The sequence below is a fragment of the Bos indicus genome, chromosome 19 (assembly GCF_029378745.1).
Source record: "Bos indicus isolate NIAB-ARS_2022 breed Sahiwal x Tharparkar chromosome 19, NIAB-ARS_B.indTharparkar_mat_pri_1.0, whole genome shotgun sequence".
In the NCBI taxonomy this organism is placed as follows: Eukaryota; Metazoa; Chordata; class Mammalia; order Artiodactyla; family Bovidae; genus Bos; species Bos indicus.
In genome coordinates this window covers 24,497,394-24,511,038 of record NC_091778.1, presented here as the reverse complement: position 1 = coordinate 24,511,038, position 13,645 = coordinate 24,497,394, and the positions used below count along the sequence as shown (strand labels likewise).

The 13,645-nt window shown below is 44.7% G+C and overlaps 1 protein-coding gene across 5 annotated transcripts in view; it reads left to right on the top strand.

Moving 5' to 3' along the window:
- Window positions 1-13,645, top strand: part of SMG6 (SMG6 nonsense mediated mRNA decay factor) — a 200,976-nt gene that overhangs the window by 34,909 nt on the left and 152,422 nt on the right. For all 5 annotated transcript variants that reach the window (XM_070774295.1, XM_019980893.2, XM_070774296.1 and 2 more), the window contains exon 9: window positions 12,469-12,530. In XM_070774295.1, the coding sequence (XP_070630396.1) occupies window positions 12,469-12,530 (62 nt within the window). The remainder of the gene's footprint in view (window positions 1-12,468; window positions 12,531-13,645) is intronic.

Here is a 13,645-nt window from a genome sequence, read left to right as displayed (position 1 = left end):
CGAAGAAAAGTGCTGTGTCCTTCATTCTGAAGACGAAACAAGCTCTTCAGGGAGGTGTGGGCAGCAGAATGTTCTGGCGTGGATTAAAATCATGGTGCTTGCTTCTGAGATTCTTAGTCAGGAGTCTGTCATTGGAACATTTTAGGCGATGGTGCAGATGTCCACACTGATGCTGTCTAATCAGTCCACTGGAACCGAAGAGTCATCACAGTGGATACTTCTAGGCTTTTGATTTGGCCCAAGCTTAGAAGTGAATCCTTCAAATAGTTCTTCTCTGCTTTATTTTATGCATTAGCAAAGGTTGAGTCATCCTACAGTCATGCCTTCCATCATTCTGGGAAGCTTTCTGAGCCAAGCCCAGCTTGGCTTGGGAATAAGTTATGCTTTGTGTTGTAACCATTGGCAATAAGTTCTAGTCTTGCTCTTCACACGCATAGTAGGACTGCAACTACTGAAGCATATGGGAGAGAGGATTTAGAATAATACCTCTGCCGATTTGCATTTTTTGGGGTGTGTCTTTCTTGGTAAAGATACTAGAGTCTTACTCTATCTGATGAGATTTTGAGCTGACTTGTGCCACAAATCTCTGAGATATTCAGCCCTAATTTGTAAAGCAAACTATTTGTAAGTCAGTTGACATTCTCTTTGAGGAATTTCTTCGGCATGTTTTCTTTAAGACTTCTGGACAGATCTGTAAAACAGTATGGCTTTTAAAATACTTTGAAGTGACATGTATCAAAAGGTTGGCTAAGACTCTAGTGGATGCCCGTGCTGCCCTCAGAAGCTGTCCCTTGTGGCTGAGGTAGACTTGGAGTCAGTTTTTCTGGATCATATTCCTAAATTTCTTTTTATTTTTGTGAACATGTTTCTCAGGCTCTTTCCTTGTTTCTACATCTGAAAAAATGGGATCCAGTTTGCACCATCAGCAGCTCTGGTATTTAACACCCGTGCAGCTTTCTTGCATCTGGGTGGAGCCACAGACTTTCAGCATGGTCACCTTCATTTTTACCACCTCAGGTTAGAGTTTGATGGGGTTAGGACACACGGGGTAAAGGGTGTTGGCATGAAATAAAGGCTTTTTGTGGGACAGCGGAAGAGGTTGTGGTAATTTAAAGAAAACTGTATTACAGAGTCGTATACATACAGGAAAGGGCCTATATCAAAGCCCTACAGTCTGATAAACTGTCACAGACTAAGCAAACTGTGTAGTCCAGCGGAACTGGTTTTTGACTTGCCGTTTCTGTGCTTCCCTTTCCTTTGAACTCTAAACTCACAGTCTCCCTACACTTTGAATAGGAGCAGTGAGAGGGATAAAGCACTGTAAGTAAGTTCGGAAGAAGTTAATGCTCGTGATTTCCCTGCTTTCTGGCATGCCCAGGATTGATTTTCTTTGTTGAGAGAGGATAAGGAGAGCACAGAGGAGAATTGCATCAAAGATAAGACATTTGAAAGTGTTTGCCATGTCTTTTGAACCAGATATTTTGAGTCTGGGAACCAGCACCCAAAGGATATGACTGACAGAAAACTAGATGGAAGCAGGCCTTCCTCCAGTCACAGTGAAACTGAGTCTGTCACCAAAAGTGCTGTGGTTTTCAGCCTCGAGGTTGAGCACTCTGGCTATTGGGGGAAGAGTGACATCACAGCCTGCCTGCTCCTGGAGATGCTTGGGTCCAGCTGGGATGTGGGATCCCTCACGTCCTGTGTTGCACGTTTATGGCCTTGTCTTTGGTGTCTAGGTAAATGCCAGGCTGCGTCAGCTCGTGTTGTCATCCATGTGTAACCCATTTTTATTTCAGCCGTTTTCTTCCCCAGTCTACTGCTGGCTGCCAGTGAGGTGTAGAGGTGCCTCTGCTGATAAAGAACAGATACAGAAGTTCACATCCAAACCTGAATAACCATTTTTAACTTGAAACACTTTTCCTAGGAGTCGATGGGCCAGAATCCTTTCCTTATTTGGTGCCTTGCTCAAATCCGAAGCTCATGTGAGGTTGTCAGAGCTCCCTGTCATGCTGGCTATTTGCTTTTTTGGTGCCCATGGCAGAATGGTTTGTGAAACCTTCTTTGTGACCACATCTTTCTTAAACCGAACCCTCGTTCTCCTCTGGGTTCTTAGACTAGTTCTTACTCCTCCCTTTCCTGAGAGATTCAGGGGTTTTCCTGTATTGTGGTAGGTGGTAGGCGGGGGGGTGGAGGGGGTATGTTTTCAGACATTTTTTTCCAGACTTTGCACAGTCCCTTGGTGATAGTCTGTAAATGCACTTGTCTTCTTTGACTCTTGAAGAACTACTTCCTTATTAAACAGGCGGATTGGGGATTTGTCTAGAAAAATGTTAGGGTTTTTATTTTACTAGTTTTATTACTGCTATTTTACTGACATGGAGAATAAGCTTTTATTCGCTTTTCTCACTTTTCTTTTTTCTCCCTCCTGGCCGGCATTATCCTCGGGTGCAGTTGTTAAGTGCTTCCACCAACGTGCATGATACGATCTGGACTGGAAATGTCTACTTCCCTGCGTCTGCAAGACTTCTCTCTTGTTTGGACCACTGGTCTCTCAGTGAATGATACCCGAGCCACTGAGGGTTTTTCTTTGGGGTTGCCTTAGCTTTTGGCCTTTAGAAACATCCTCAGTGTCATTCCTGGTTCTGCCAAAAGGTTGCCTTTTTTTTTTTTGAGGTGAAAGATGAAGAGCTCAGAGTCTGGAAGCAGACTTGGGCTGGTCATTTAACCTCTCTGTGCTCAGTTTTCTCATCTGTAACATAGAAATAATAGTAGTACTTACCTCACAGGATTGTGGAGAGGTGAAATGAGCCGATAGTCCTAAGGTGCTTAGAAATGTGCCTTATACGGAGAAGGTGCTGGGGAAGTTTTGACTGTCACTAAGGCAGCTGACCGTAACACTTGCTTTGTTTTGGCTAGGCGAACTTGAGTCTGAATTGTGTCTGAGTAGCTTGATGGTACTTTTAACTCCTAAAGCACAGAGCAAGCTCTGTAAATTTAACCTGTCCTTAGTTGGGAGCTGCCCCCAAGCTTCTGAAAGGTGCCGTCGAATAGTTAAAATCGGCTATTAGGCCACACTTCATGCTGTGTGAATTATGTATTTGGGCAAAAGAGTAGAATGGTTCCTCCAGTCCTTTGCTCCCTTGGCTGAGCCTCACTTGTACCTCAGAATGTGTGTCTTTTCTTGCTACCAGGGGGTACACCAGAAATTGTGAAAGTGGGGAGTATTGTAATCTTAGAGCAAACTCACATCCATCCATGTCTTTAGCCCACTGTCCATCACTGTTGATCATTTCTTGTCCTGAGATACAGAAACAAATCATTCACTAAAGGACATCAGCCTAGAGCAGAGCTGACCACTGTGGTAGCCACTAGCCATATGTGGTTGCTTAATTGAAATGAAATAAAACTAAAAATTCAGTTCCTCAGTCACAGGAGCCACCTTTCACTCATTTCCCACCTGTGGCCAGTGACTACTGTATTGGTCAGTGAAGATAAGGAATATTTCCATCACCGTGGAGAAATGCTGTGGGCACAGCTGGTCTAAAGACAGACGTGTATGTGACTAAGATGTACCGTGAGACCCAGAATCACAGAGGCATGTGAAACAGTCTCTGCGTCTAGAGGATAAGGTGTCAAGCTCAGCCTGGAGGTAGGGTTTGGGAAGAGGGGTTTAAGCAAGGAAAGGTAGGGCTTTGTTAGACATATTTAATATAAAGGAGTACGTGCGAAGGCATTAGACAGAAGACTGGGCGTGGCAGCAGTGAGAACACTGTGAGTTGAGGGCACCTCTCTGTCAGCAAGAGGGGAGGCAGGAGGAACAGCCAGAGACCAGACTGGACAGGCTGTTTGTTCGCCATGAATTTGCAGGTCACTTTGTATGAGCCTGCTGGCCGTGGTGAACAAAGTCCACAAAGCCATGATATGTGCGTACAAATCGGCAACAAATGCTATAAGAGCGCGTAAACCAGAACAGCAGTTCTCAAACTTTGCTGTACAGTACAGTCACCTGGGAAGCTTTTAAAAATCCTGACGCCCAGGTTTCACTGCCTCGCGAGGTAAATCAGAAAGAATATCTGAAGATAGAAGCCAGGCATCGTATTTTTCAAAAATTCATAGGCAATTCCAGTGAACTGTAAAGGTGGGGAGCTGCTGGGCTAGAGGGTCAGGATGGCCACCATACCCTCCTCCCACGTGTCCTCAGAGGGACTGTGCTTGACACGTTCAGGAATCAGGAAGCTGCAGGAGCAGAGGAGGTAGATTATCACACAGGACTCTTTGTTGGCCATTGTAAGGACTTTGGCTTTTGTTCTCACATTAGCCGTGGTCTCTTCTTGGCCAGTCTGTTGAGCTGGAATATGGCAGATGGAGCAATTACTCAGGATCAAAACCCTTAATTCCTGATAGTACTGTTTTTCTTTGAACACTTTTGGATTTTGCCGAATTATCCTCCAGAAAGGTATGTGTGTGTATATATATATATATACCTGCACACACACACACACACACACACACACACACACACGTATATATGTATTTAAACTTTTTATTTTATCTTGGGGTATAGCAGATTAACAACGCTATGATAGTTTTAGGTGGACAGCAGGACTCAGCCATACATACGTGTATCCGTTTTCCCCCAAATTCCCCTCCCGTCCAGGCTGCCACAGAACATTGAGCAGAGTTCCCTGTGCTGTACAGTAGGTCCTTGTTGGTTATCCATTTTAAATACGGTAGAGTGTACATGTCGATCCCAAACTCCCTGTCTCTTCCCCCCATTCTTACCCCCTGGTAGCCACACGTTTGTTCTCTTAGTCTGTGAGTCTGTCAGAGAGAGATTTAAATGCTCATGGTGATGAGTATGTTATTTCCCTCCAGCATTAATATTAGTACCGGACTGTTTTTGAGTTTTTTTTTTTTCTGTGTATTACCTGGATAATCTACCTTACCATTATCAAATCTGTATATTTTAATAGATTCTTCAATAGTCATTTACTGAATACATACTAAGTACAAACACTATGCTAGGCTGTTTAAAAATATTATTGAAAGGAAATAAGAGAATTTCCAGTTTATTTCTAAAGATGAAATCTGTGTTTCACTTAGTTTGAGTAAGACCTCTACATGATTCTAAAGACTTCTACTTGGTCTGGGCCAGTGCTGGTCTCTGTAAATTGAGTTAGTTAGAACTGAACCATTGGGAATTAGGGACAAAGGATCATTTGAGCATGGAATGATCATTTTCTTTGTCTTCCCTCTTTTTTCTCTGTTGCCACTGGAGGATTACAGCAGTTTCTAAACTGGTCTCCTGGCCTCTGAACACTTTTGTCTTGCCCCTCCCCCCAAAAAAAGCTAAAATTTCTAAACAGTAGCCAGAACGTCCTTTTAAAATTAGAGCTTTGCTTATGTCACTACCCTGCTCAAAACCATTCAGTGACTTGATCAAGATCAAACTCTTTAACAGGGACTTCTGCAACTTGGCCCAGCCTATTTCTCCAGCCTCCTCCTTGCAGAATCACTCACCTGGCCAGGCCAGCGTGCCACTCTTGGGAACATCACTCACGCTGTCTTCTTTTCTTAAGACACATAGACGTGACTCTTCAATCTACTTTTCCTCGGACATCTCTGATGCTTCTACTGTGGAAGTAGACAGCATCCTATACTTGCCCAGTCATGGTGCTCTGTAATTGTGTTACCCACCGAGCAGAGATTCTCTCTGCTTTGTTCATAGTTCATGCACAGTGTCAGGTACCTAGACGATGGTAAGTCAGTTTTTGTTGAATGAATGAAGGAGTGGGGTGGACACAGGGTGAGAAGGACCTCACTCACCATCATCAACACACTACTGACCCATTCATTTAAAAGATGGTTTGAACTTGTGTATGTGCCTTTGGAAAGCTATTTTCTAGTCGACCACCTGACCACCAAGTGGGCGCTTCAGCCCTTCCTCTTCTCTCCCACTTTGTGCAGATGCAGAGTTGTCCCAGTTCCCCCATTTTTTTGGGTGGATGGGCATGAGAGTTCCCAGACTCTTTGAGAGAGATGAGTCAGAAAGAAGACTCATTCAGAAAGTAACTCAGTCAGAGCAACAGTGCTGCCCTTTGGCTGAACTTTCTCTCTTTCCCTGTGTACCTTGAGATGCTAAGTTGGTGGCACTTCTGAGCTCTAGGTTGTCAGACCACACAGCACAGGGATTCATAAACCTTAGTCTGGCACTTTCCCTTGATTAGGGTTGTTTTGGGAGAACTTCTGGCCCCCTGGTCCAAGTGAAATGCTGATTGGGCTTGGATGTGTTGTGTTTTCACCGGGCCCCTTAGCCTCATAGTGGCTTCCAAGCTGGAAGCCTTGAGACCCCATTCATATTTCTCTCTAGCTTTCGGGGCATTTGAGGTCAAAAGCTGTGGGAGCAGCAGTCTTTGGCATTTGGTGTGTTTTGTGCTGTCATCACAGAACAGGATGGTGTTTGCTGAGAAGCCGGCAAGAGAGATTCAGTTTAGTTAGAACTCTGCATCTTTGGGCTTTTAGAATTGGAAGGAGCACTGTGGATTGGTGATTCCCCTGCACTGGTAGGTGGGAGGGTAGCTGTCAGCACTTCCTGGGGGGGTGGCGCTTCTTTTAAAACAGCCAGGAGCATCATTGCTGTTTCCACTGTGTGAGTGGTAGCCCTCAACTGTTGTGCAGATCCATACATTTTTTGAGACCCCAGTGTTACAGATGAGCCCAGGGATCAGCAAGCTTTTTCTGGAAAGAACCAGATAGGATTTTAGGCTTTGGGACATACACTCTCTGCTGCAGCCACTCAGCTCTGCCTCCATAGGGGGAAAGCAGCCACAGACAGTACGAAACAAGCAAGTGTGTCTGTGTTTCAGTAGAACCCTATTTGTGGACCCCAACATTTAAACTTTATATGATTTTCATGTGTCATGAAAAATTCTTTCGATTTTTTTCAGTGGTTAAAAAACATACGAACCACTCTTCGCTCATGGACCATACGAAAAAACCCTTTGGCCATAATTTGCTGACCCATGATCTAGCCCATGGTTTCCTAGTCTGTCTGTCTTTCAGAATTACCTGGAGACATTTTCAAAATGCTGACTCGGAGGCTACTTCTCCCCTCCCTGAGGACTCTGATCCTGAAGGCCTGGGGAATCTGTATTTTTTACAGAAGGCCTTCTTGTGATGTGTACATGATCAGGGGTGTGGAATTGCTGATACTCATCTCACCTGGCCTTCTCATTTTATTTTTTGTCTGCATCACTGAAAACCTTTATTACATTTTATACTGAGTATTATTCCATTGTATGGATAGAGACCACATTTTATTGGTCTGTTCATCAGTGGATATGTTTTTCCGTTCTTTGGCTGTTGTGAATAATGACCTATGAACATCTGTGTGCCAGTTTTTGTGTGGACATATGTGTTTGTTTCTCTTGGGTATATACCAAGGGGTGGGATTGCTGGGTCATACGGTCACCTCCTTCCTTTGCACACACTTGCATCTTAGGACGTGGTCTCCCCCACCGGCGCTCACACGCCTGCCTGCCCTATCCCGCGTGAGCTTCCTTCGCCTTGAATGCCCTGCTGAACCCAGCACCTGCACGTGTGTGTTCTCAGTTTCCCAGTCACGTCCAGCTCTTTGTGACCCCATGGACTGCACAGATTGTCCGAACTGTCCATGGGATCCTCCAGGCAAGAATACTAGAGTGGATTGTCATTTCCTCCTCCACAGCCTTCTCATCTTATTGAAGAAAGAGCCTTAGAAATTTTATGTGACTTGTCAACAGTGTAGCAAATCAGTGGCATAACCAAAATTCAAACCCAGGTCGTGAACCCAGTTCAGTGGTCTTTGTTCAAACTGTTCTATACCACTTCCTACCCCCGTAAACAAATAAGCCATAAATACAGAATAGTCACAGATGCGTGATTCTTTCTCTTTTCTTTAAACCTAGTGCCAGTCACCCTCCCGAGAGCCAGCCAGTACTCTGAGCTTGGCTGTCCCCCTGCTCGCCGGGTTTTCCGGAGCTGACTGCTGATTTGCCGTTCAGCCCCATTTCCCTCTGGTCTGCTGGCTCTAAGTAGGGGAGATAATGAAGCAATAGCAAGTAAATTGCTTTCGTGTAAGACTTTGTTGAGGCAGCACTAAGCTGCTGTGTGAGAGTGAGAACTGTTGTTTGAAGGGGTCCCTAGTTTTAAGAGGCGTGTTTTACACTTGAGTTCACATGGCTCCAGTCCAGCCATTTAAGTAGGACATCGCTACATGGAGTTTGGGCTTAATTAGAGCTAATTGAGCTGTCATCCTGCCCAGAATGGTTCAGGGGAGAAGAAACTGAAGGTGAGGAGTAATTCACCATACCTGCTCCACCTCCGCCTTGGCGGGGCTCTTTGGGATTTGAGGATTGATTTTTGTGGTTTGCTCTGTCTTGTCCCTACAAGGCATCTGAGTCTTGCCACGTGACTTGCCTTTGCATTGTTCTTCATCTGTATCCTGGAAAGAGGAATCCCGGACGTTCTAATGAACAGTTTTCTTCCTACTGTATGGCGGTATACTGCTGACTTACCCTTCGGCTTCCACATTCTACATCCTCACTTTCTCTGTCATCTTAGATCTCCCCGCCACAGACTTTTCTGCCCGAGGGACAGTGACAGGGAAACACAGTCCTCCTGTCACCCTCATAGTCACAAGGCCTTGTCCTAGGTTTCAGGGCATAAATGGGGAGTTGGCAAGTTCATATGTTATTTGCTTACCTTTTATTCTTGGACTGTAAGTTCTTTGGCTTTGAGGACCCTGTCTTGTTAGTCTCCTCTTGCTTGTACCTGGCAGGGGGCACTGGGGTGAAGGTGGGCGGCTTCATCTCTGTGCTCCCAGTCCTCTCCACCCTGTAATCTCAGCACTTGAGGTAGGTGATGACTGGGCTTTGATGGCAGGCTCTGAGAGTCCTTGACTGTTTCTAACAGGTACCCTTGAAACTTGGCCTTCCCCCACGTTGTGTCATATCGACGGGTATAGAGCCATTTTTAATACTTGGTATATAAAAGTAGAGGCATTCCAGATGAATAAATTAGAGAATGATAGTTTATATTTCCCCAAACCCTTTAAAGATGCATGCTGGAGTTCCTCTTAATATTAAGTTTTCTCCTACTGTCCTTAAAATGATTAACTTTTCAGATATTCAGTTTTCCATACAGCTCTTTCGAAGGAGGAACAGCTCTCTGAAATTGAAATTGGGCGTATTTCAGAGTCCTCTCCTCTGGTGATACCTCACTGCCTCTCAGCAGCTTCTTTCTCCTTCCTTGCTCTGCAGTTCACAGAGCACTCAGGCAGTTCTGAGTGCTGATAACCACCACAGGCATAAGACATTAACTCCTCAGAATGCTTTAATTTGTATTATTTCGTTTTATCCTTTTAGCTCTGAGTTAGGTGACATCAGTGGTAGAAATTCCATTTTACAGTTTAAGAACAACCCAAACCATTTTAACTCATAATCCCATAGTTAATGGCCGGTATACTTTACTGTGAGTGTCGTACCCACTATTAGTGTCTCTTTGGGTCATTGCTTTTAGATGGTATAGAAGACTCAGGTGTCCACAGTGAGTTGGTTTTGGACTTTGAACCAAAGAGCCAGGCACCCTTTAATAATTCTAACACCTCTCAGCGCTAACACCCAAGAAGCATTTTTGGTTTCTGGTGACCAGTATGTAATTGCACAAGGAAGGTCTGGAGGCAGATAGCTTCACCATACGAGGAGAAGTGGTTCTTTCTCCACCTGGGAGACCATCCAAGTGCCCTGTTAAGAATCGAGAAGTTCCAAACGTGAGGCCAGTCCGGGGTGATGTGTTGGAGAGAGAGGAAGCTCAGACTGAGACCTTCCTTACTGTGGACTTGGTGTCAGTTAAGTTGTCCTAAAGTTCTGCCTCAGCATGTGCTGACTTCATGTTGATATCTATGATGACGCTTAGTCCCATTTTAATCAACGTGGAACAAATCTACTTTCTCAGAATAGCATGCTTTACCTCTCTGTACAATGTATCTACATTTTAGCTCCTTTCCTGCTCAGATTATTGGTGACAAATAGAGAGAAACTATATTTAGGGTAGCAGGTACTTTCAGACTAAAAATAAAGCAGTGGTTCTCATTAACCAAGGTCAGAGAGAATGTGTGTGTAGTTTGAGTTTGCTAAGATTCCCTTCACTGTCACTAGTTGAGAAACAATGCATCGAAATCCGCTTTCTACTGGATACAGTTAAAATACACTAATGGCAGGTGTGAACTCAGATAATTAAGTCGGAGTCATCTGCTACCCTGAGGGTGAGACCTTTGGGAAATACGTAGCTAGAATCACAGTATTAAAAGAACCCATGGTGCGCTCATTTTATTGCAGGAGGCGTTGTGGGTCACGCAGCATGTTTCCTGCCTAATCGGTAAGGAAAATTGGAAGAGAAAACTGAACTACTCTTTTAGTGTTCTTCTTCCCCCATCGGCCCTTCATGAAGAAGCTCACCAGTTCTCTTCCTGAGACAGATGGCACTTTAAGGGGAGGAGAACTGTTTTGAAGTCAGAAGACCTGGGTTCAGGTTCTGACTCTGCCATATACTGGTTTACGTTGCTTCAGTTTTTGAGCTGTGTTGCGTTGGGGGATGATAACTGGCTTGAATTAAATGGGTTAATACCGTTTATCCAATGACCTTGTATGTATAAATATAACTGGTTATGGATGAGTTAACCAGTTTATGATTGACAGCTGGAAAAAGGGACAATTGAGTTAAAACAGGAATAGAGAGAAATATGTATTTTTATCTTTTTATTTTGAAATAATTTTATACCCATGGAAAAGCTATAAGAATAATACAAAGAACTCCTGCATATGCTTCACCTGGTTTCCCCAGTTATTAACGTTTTACCACTTGCTTGTTGGGAGAGGATGTTCGGCTGACAGTTGAGTGTTTACAGCACGCTGAGCGTGGGAGGCACTGTTGTCTCCACTGTGCAGAAGGGAAATCTTTGGGAGGTTGCATTTGTTGAATCTCCATCGTGTAAAAGGGAAAACTCAGGGAGGTTACATCTGTTGCCTGAGACCCCGTAGCAGGTAAGTGGCAGAGGTTTGAGGGGTAAGTTTCCACTACCTTCCTTTGCATTCTAGCCCAGGCCTTGCCACTAACCATGGCAGAACCACTGACCATTCGTTTTGCAGCAATTCCTCATCTTTCATTTCTGTTCATGGAACCCAGTGTCCCCCCAGTCCTGACTCACCTCTCTATAGAGACAGGTTACCTTCCTTAAAGTATCCTTTTTAACTCCAGAATTCGATGTTTGATCTGATGTTGCTGATTAAATGTAATTCGTTTAAGCAAAAATAAAGACTGAAAGACTGAAGATTACATGCAGTTTGTGGTTGAAGTCGCTGGTGAGGTGAGAATGCCCCCCTTTCCTCACACTCAGTTTCCGTGTGAAATTGGTGGCACTGCCACAATTTGATTGCTTTTCTCTTTTGCAAGAGTATAAGCCTTTTGGGCAGAGCATCCAGGGTGCTGGACCGTTCCTTGTCCTAAGCACCCACTCTTGAGGGATTCTTGATCCTTCTTCCTGTCTGGTTACAAGGCCCTGAGCACATTTCTTCCAGGAGACCAGGGAGGATGATAGGGTTTGATTCTGAGATTACTCCTACTGTCTTTGAAGTTTTTTCCCTCCCTTGTTTTGCTCAGAAGAATCTCTCTCCTAGTTTTTGACAGAAGTAGATTTTCTAGAACCTTGAATTGAGGTTGCAAATTTGGTGACTCATGGATGTGAGCCAGATATGGCTGGCAGATGCATGTTTTTGGCTTGCCTGATGTTTAAATTTTTTGTTGTTGTTGTTAGTAGCTAACATGTAAAAGTCAGAGGATTTCACATAAAAAACCAGCACTCAGTTTTTATTTAAAAGAAGAAAAAAGGGAAAGATTTTAACTTTGGTTTTAAAAGCCAGAGAAATACAATTTGATGAGCTAGTTAGTGGTGGGTTTCCTTACCCTTGGTTTCCAAAGAAGAGTTTTGCTTTTGGGGTACATAGAAAAACAGCTCTTAAGTAAGAGTATGGACTTATGCAGGATCATCATTATTCCTGTCTTGCCCTTGTCTCTGTTTCATTTTCATTGTATGAGGCCAGAGTGACTTGTAGATGGCAGAGGGCGACAGGCATCTTGCTTTCTGCGCTGCTTGGCTGGTACTCAGTGCTTCGCTCCCTGCACTCAGGCACTGCTGCCAGCAGGGGGTGCTGTCTCCTCACTGAGCCTGCAGTCCTCTTGGCTCAGCTGAGCAGCAGCTGTTGGGCATGGGCTCTGGGTCTGTGTGAGAGTTTGGGCATGTTCATTTGGTTCCCATCCCTAGTGCCCACCCCTTAGACCCTGGCCAGGTTATTGTGTCACTAGGGACTCTGTTCAGTAACAGGAAACTGGGGAAAGTTTAATTGTTTTCTCCTCTCTCTTTTTCCCATGCAGCTGAACAAAAGGTTCATCCTCAGTTTTCTCCATGCCCATGGGAAGCTGTTTACCCGGATTGGGTAAGTGTGCAGGATGTTTATTTTATTTTCCTACATTACAAGTCATTTTGGAATTTAATATTGTTAGCAACTAGACTGTGTTTGTAACTGAGGGCACAGGGTGTGAATTCTTAGGGGCCTCCACCTTCCCTCCCCTTCCCTCCACTCACTCTCCTCCAGTGCTCATGAAGTTTGGGAAATGTTACTCTCCCCCCCTCTGACTCCCCTTTCTCTACCTTTATTAAAACCCCCTTTTAACCACAGTCTTTTTCCACCCCCCAACCCTAATCCCTCTGGGTTTCTCTTTCCTCTGCCTTCCGGCTCAACCCCTAGTGAGCTCCTCAAGGAAGTCATGCTCAGTCCCTGGGTGCAGCTGCCAGGGGTCCTCCTTGGGGGAAAATACTATCCACTCACTTTCCCTTAAGGAGAAGGGAAAAAGAGTGGACAGTGATTTTTTTCCTCCAACAGTTTCTCCCACTTCAAACCATACCCCTTCCTCCTGTGCTCAGTGTCTGGCACCATGTTGCTGAGCTCAGTCAATGCTGAGACTTTTCTATAGTCTCACTGGCCACCATGGATTTCCAGATAAATCTCAGGGAAGGTGGTGTGTGGGAGACCCTGTCGTTTAGCGCTTTAAGTCTCTGGGGAGAGACCACGTTTCGAGTGTTCTTTTGGTGGGTCAGAGTTTCTCCTGACTGTGAAGCCGGCGCCCCTGTGCTGAGTGCTTCGTTATTCCAGGAGAGGAACAGGTGGCAGTGCCCGCAGGTCTTCTCTGCGTTGAATACATTCTGAGTTGGAGGTTTTCTGGTGAACTACCCTTTGAGGTGCTTGTTTTAGACTCCAGTTGCTCCAGTTGTTGTGTTTCCCTTTCGCTTTCTGTCATAACCTTGTAAGTTTATCTCTTAACGCTCTAGAAGGTTTCCTTAGTGGGAGAAGCTGAAAGGCTTTGTCCTGTTCGGAGGAACACTGTTGAACGTGTTGGCGGACTAGAAACTGTGCCTTTTACATACTCATGTATCATCAACCTGGGCAAGAGTGACGAGGATGGCCATAGTCTTGAAATGACTTGGAAAACTTGGAGCAGTGCCAGTAGATGCCTGTCTGCTAGTAGATATATGTGTGAAGTAACCACTCAG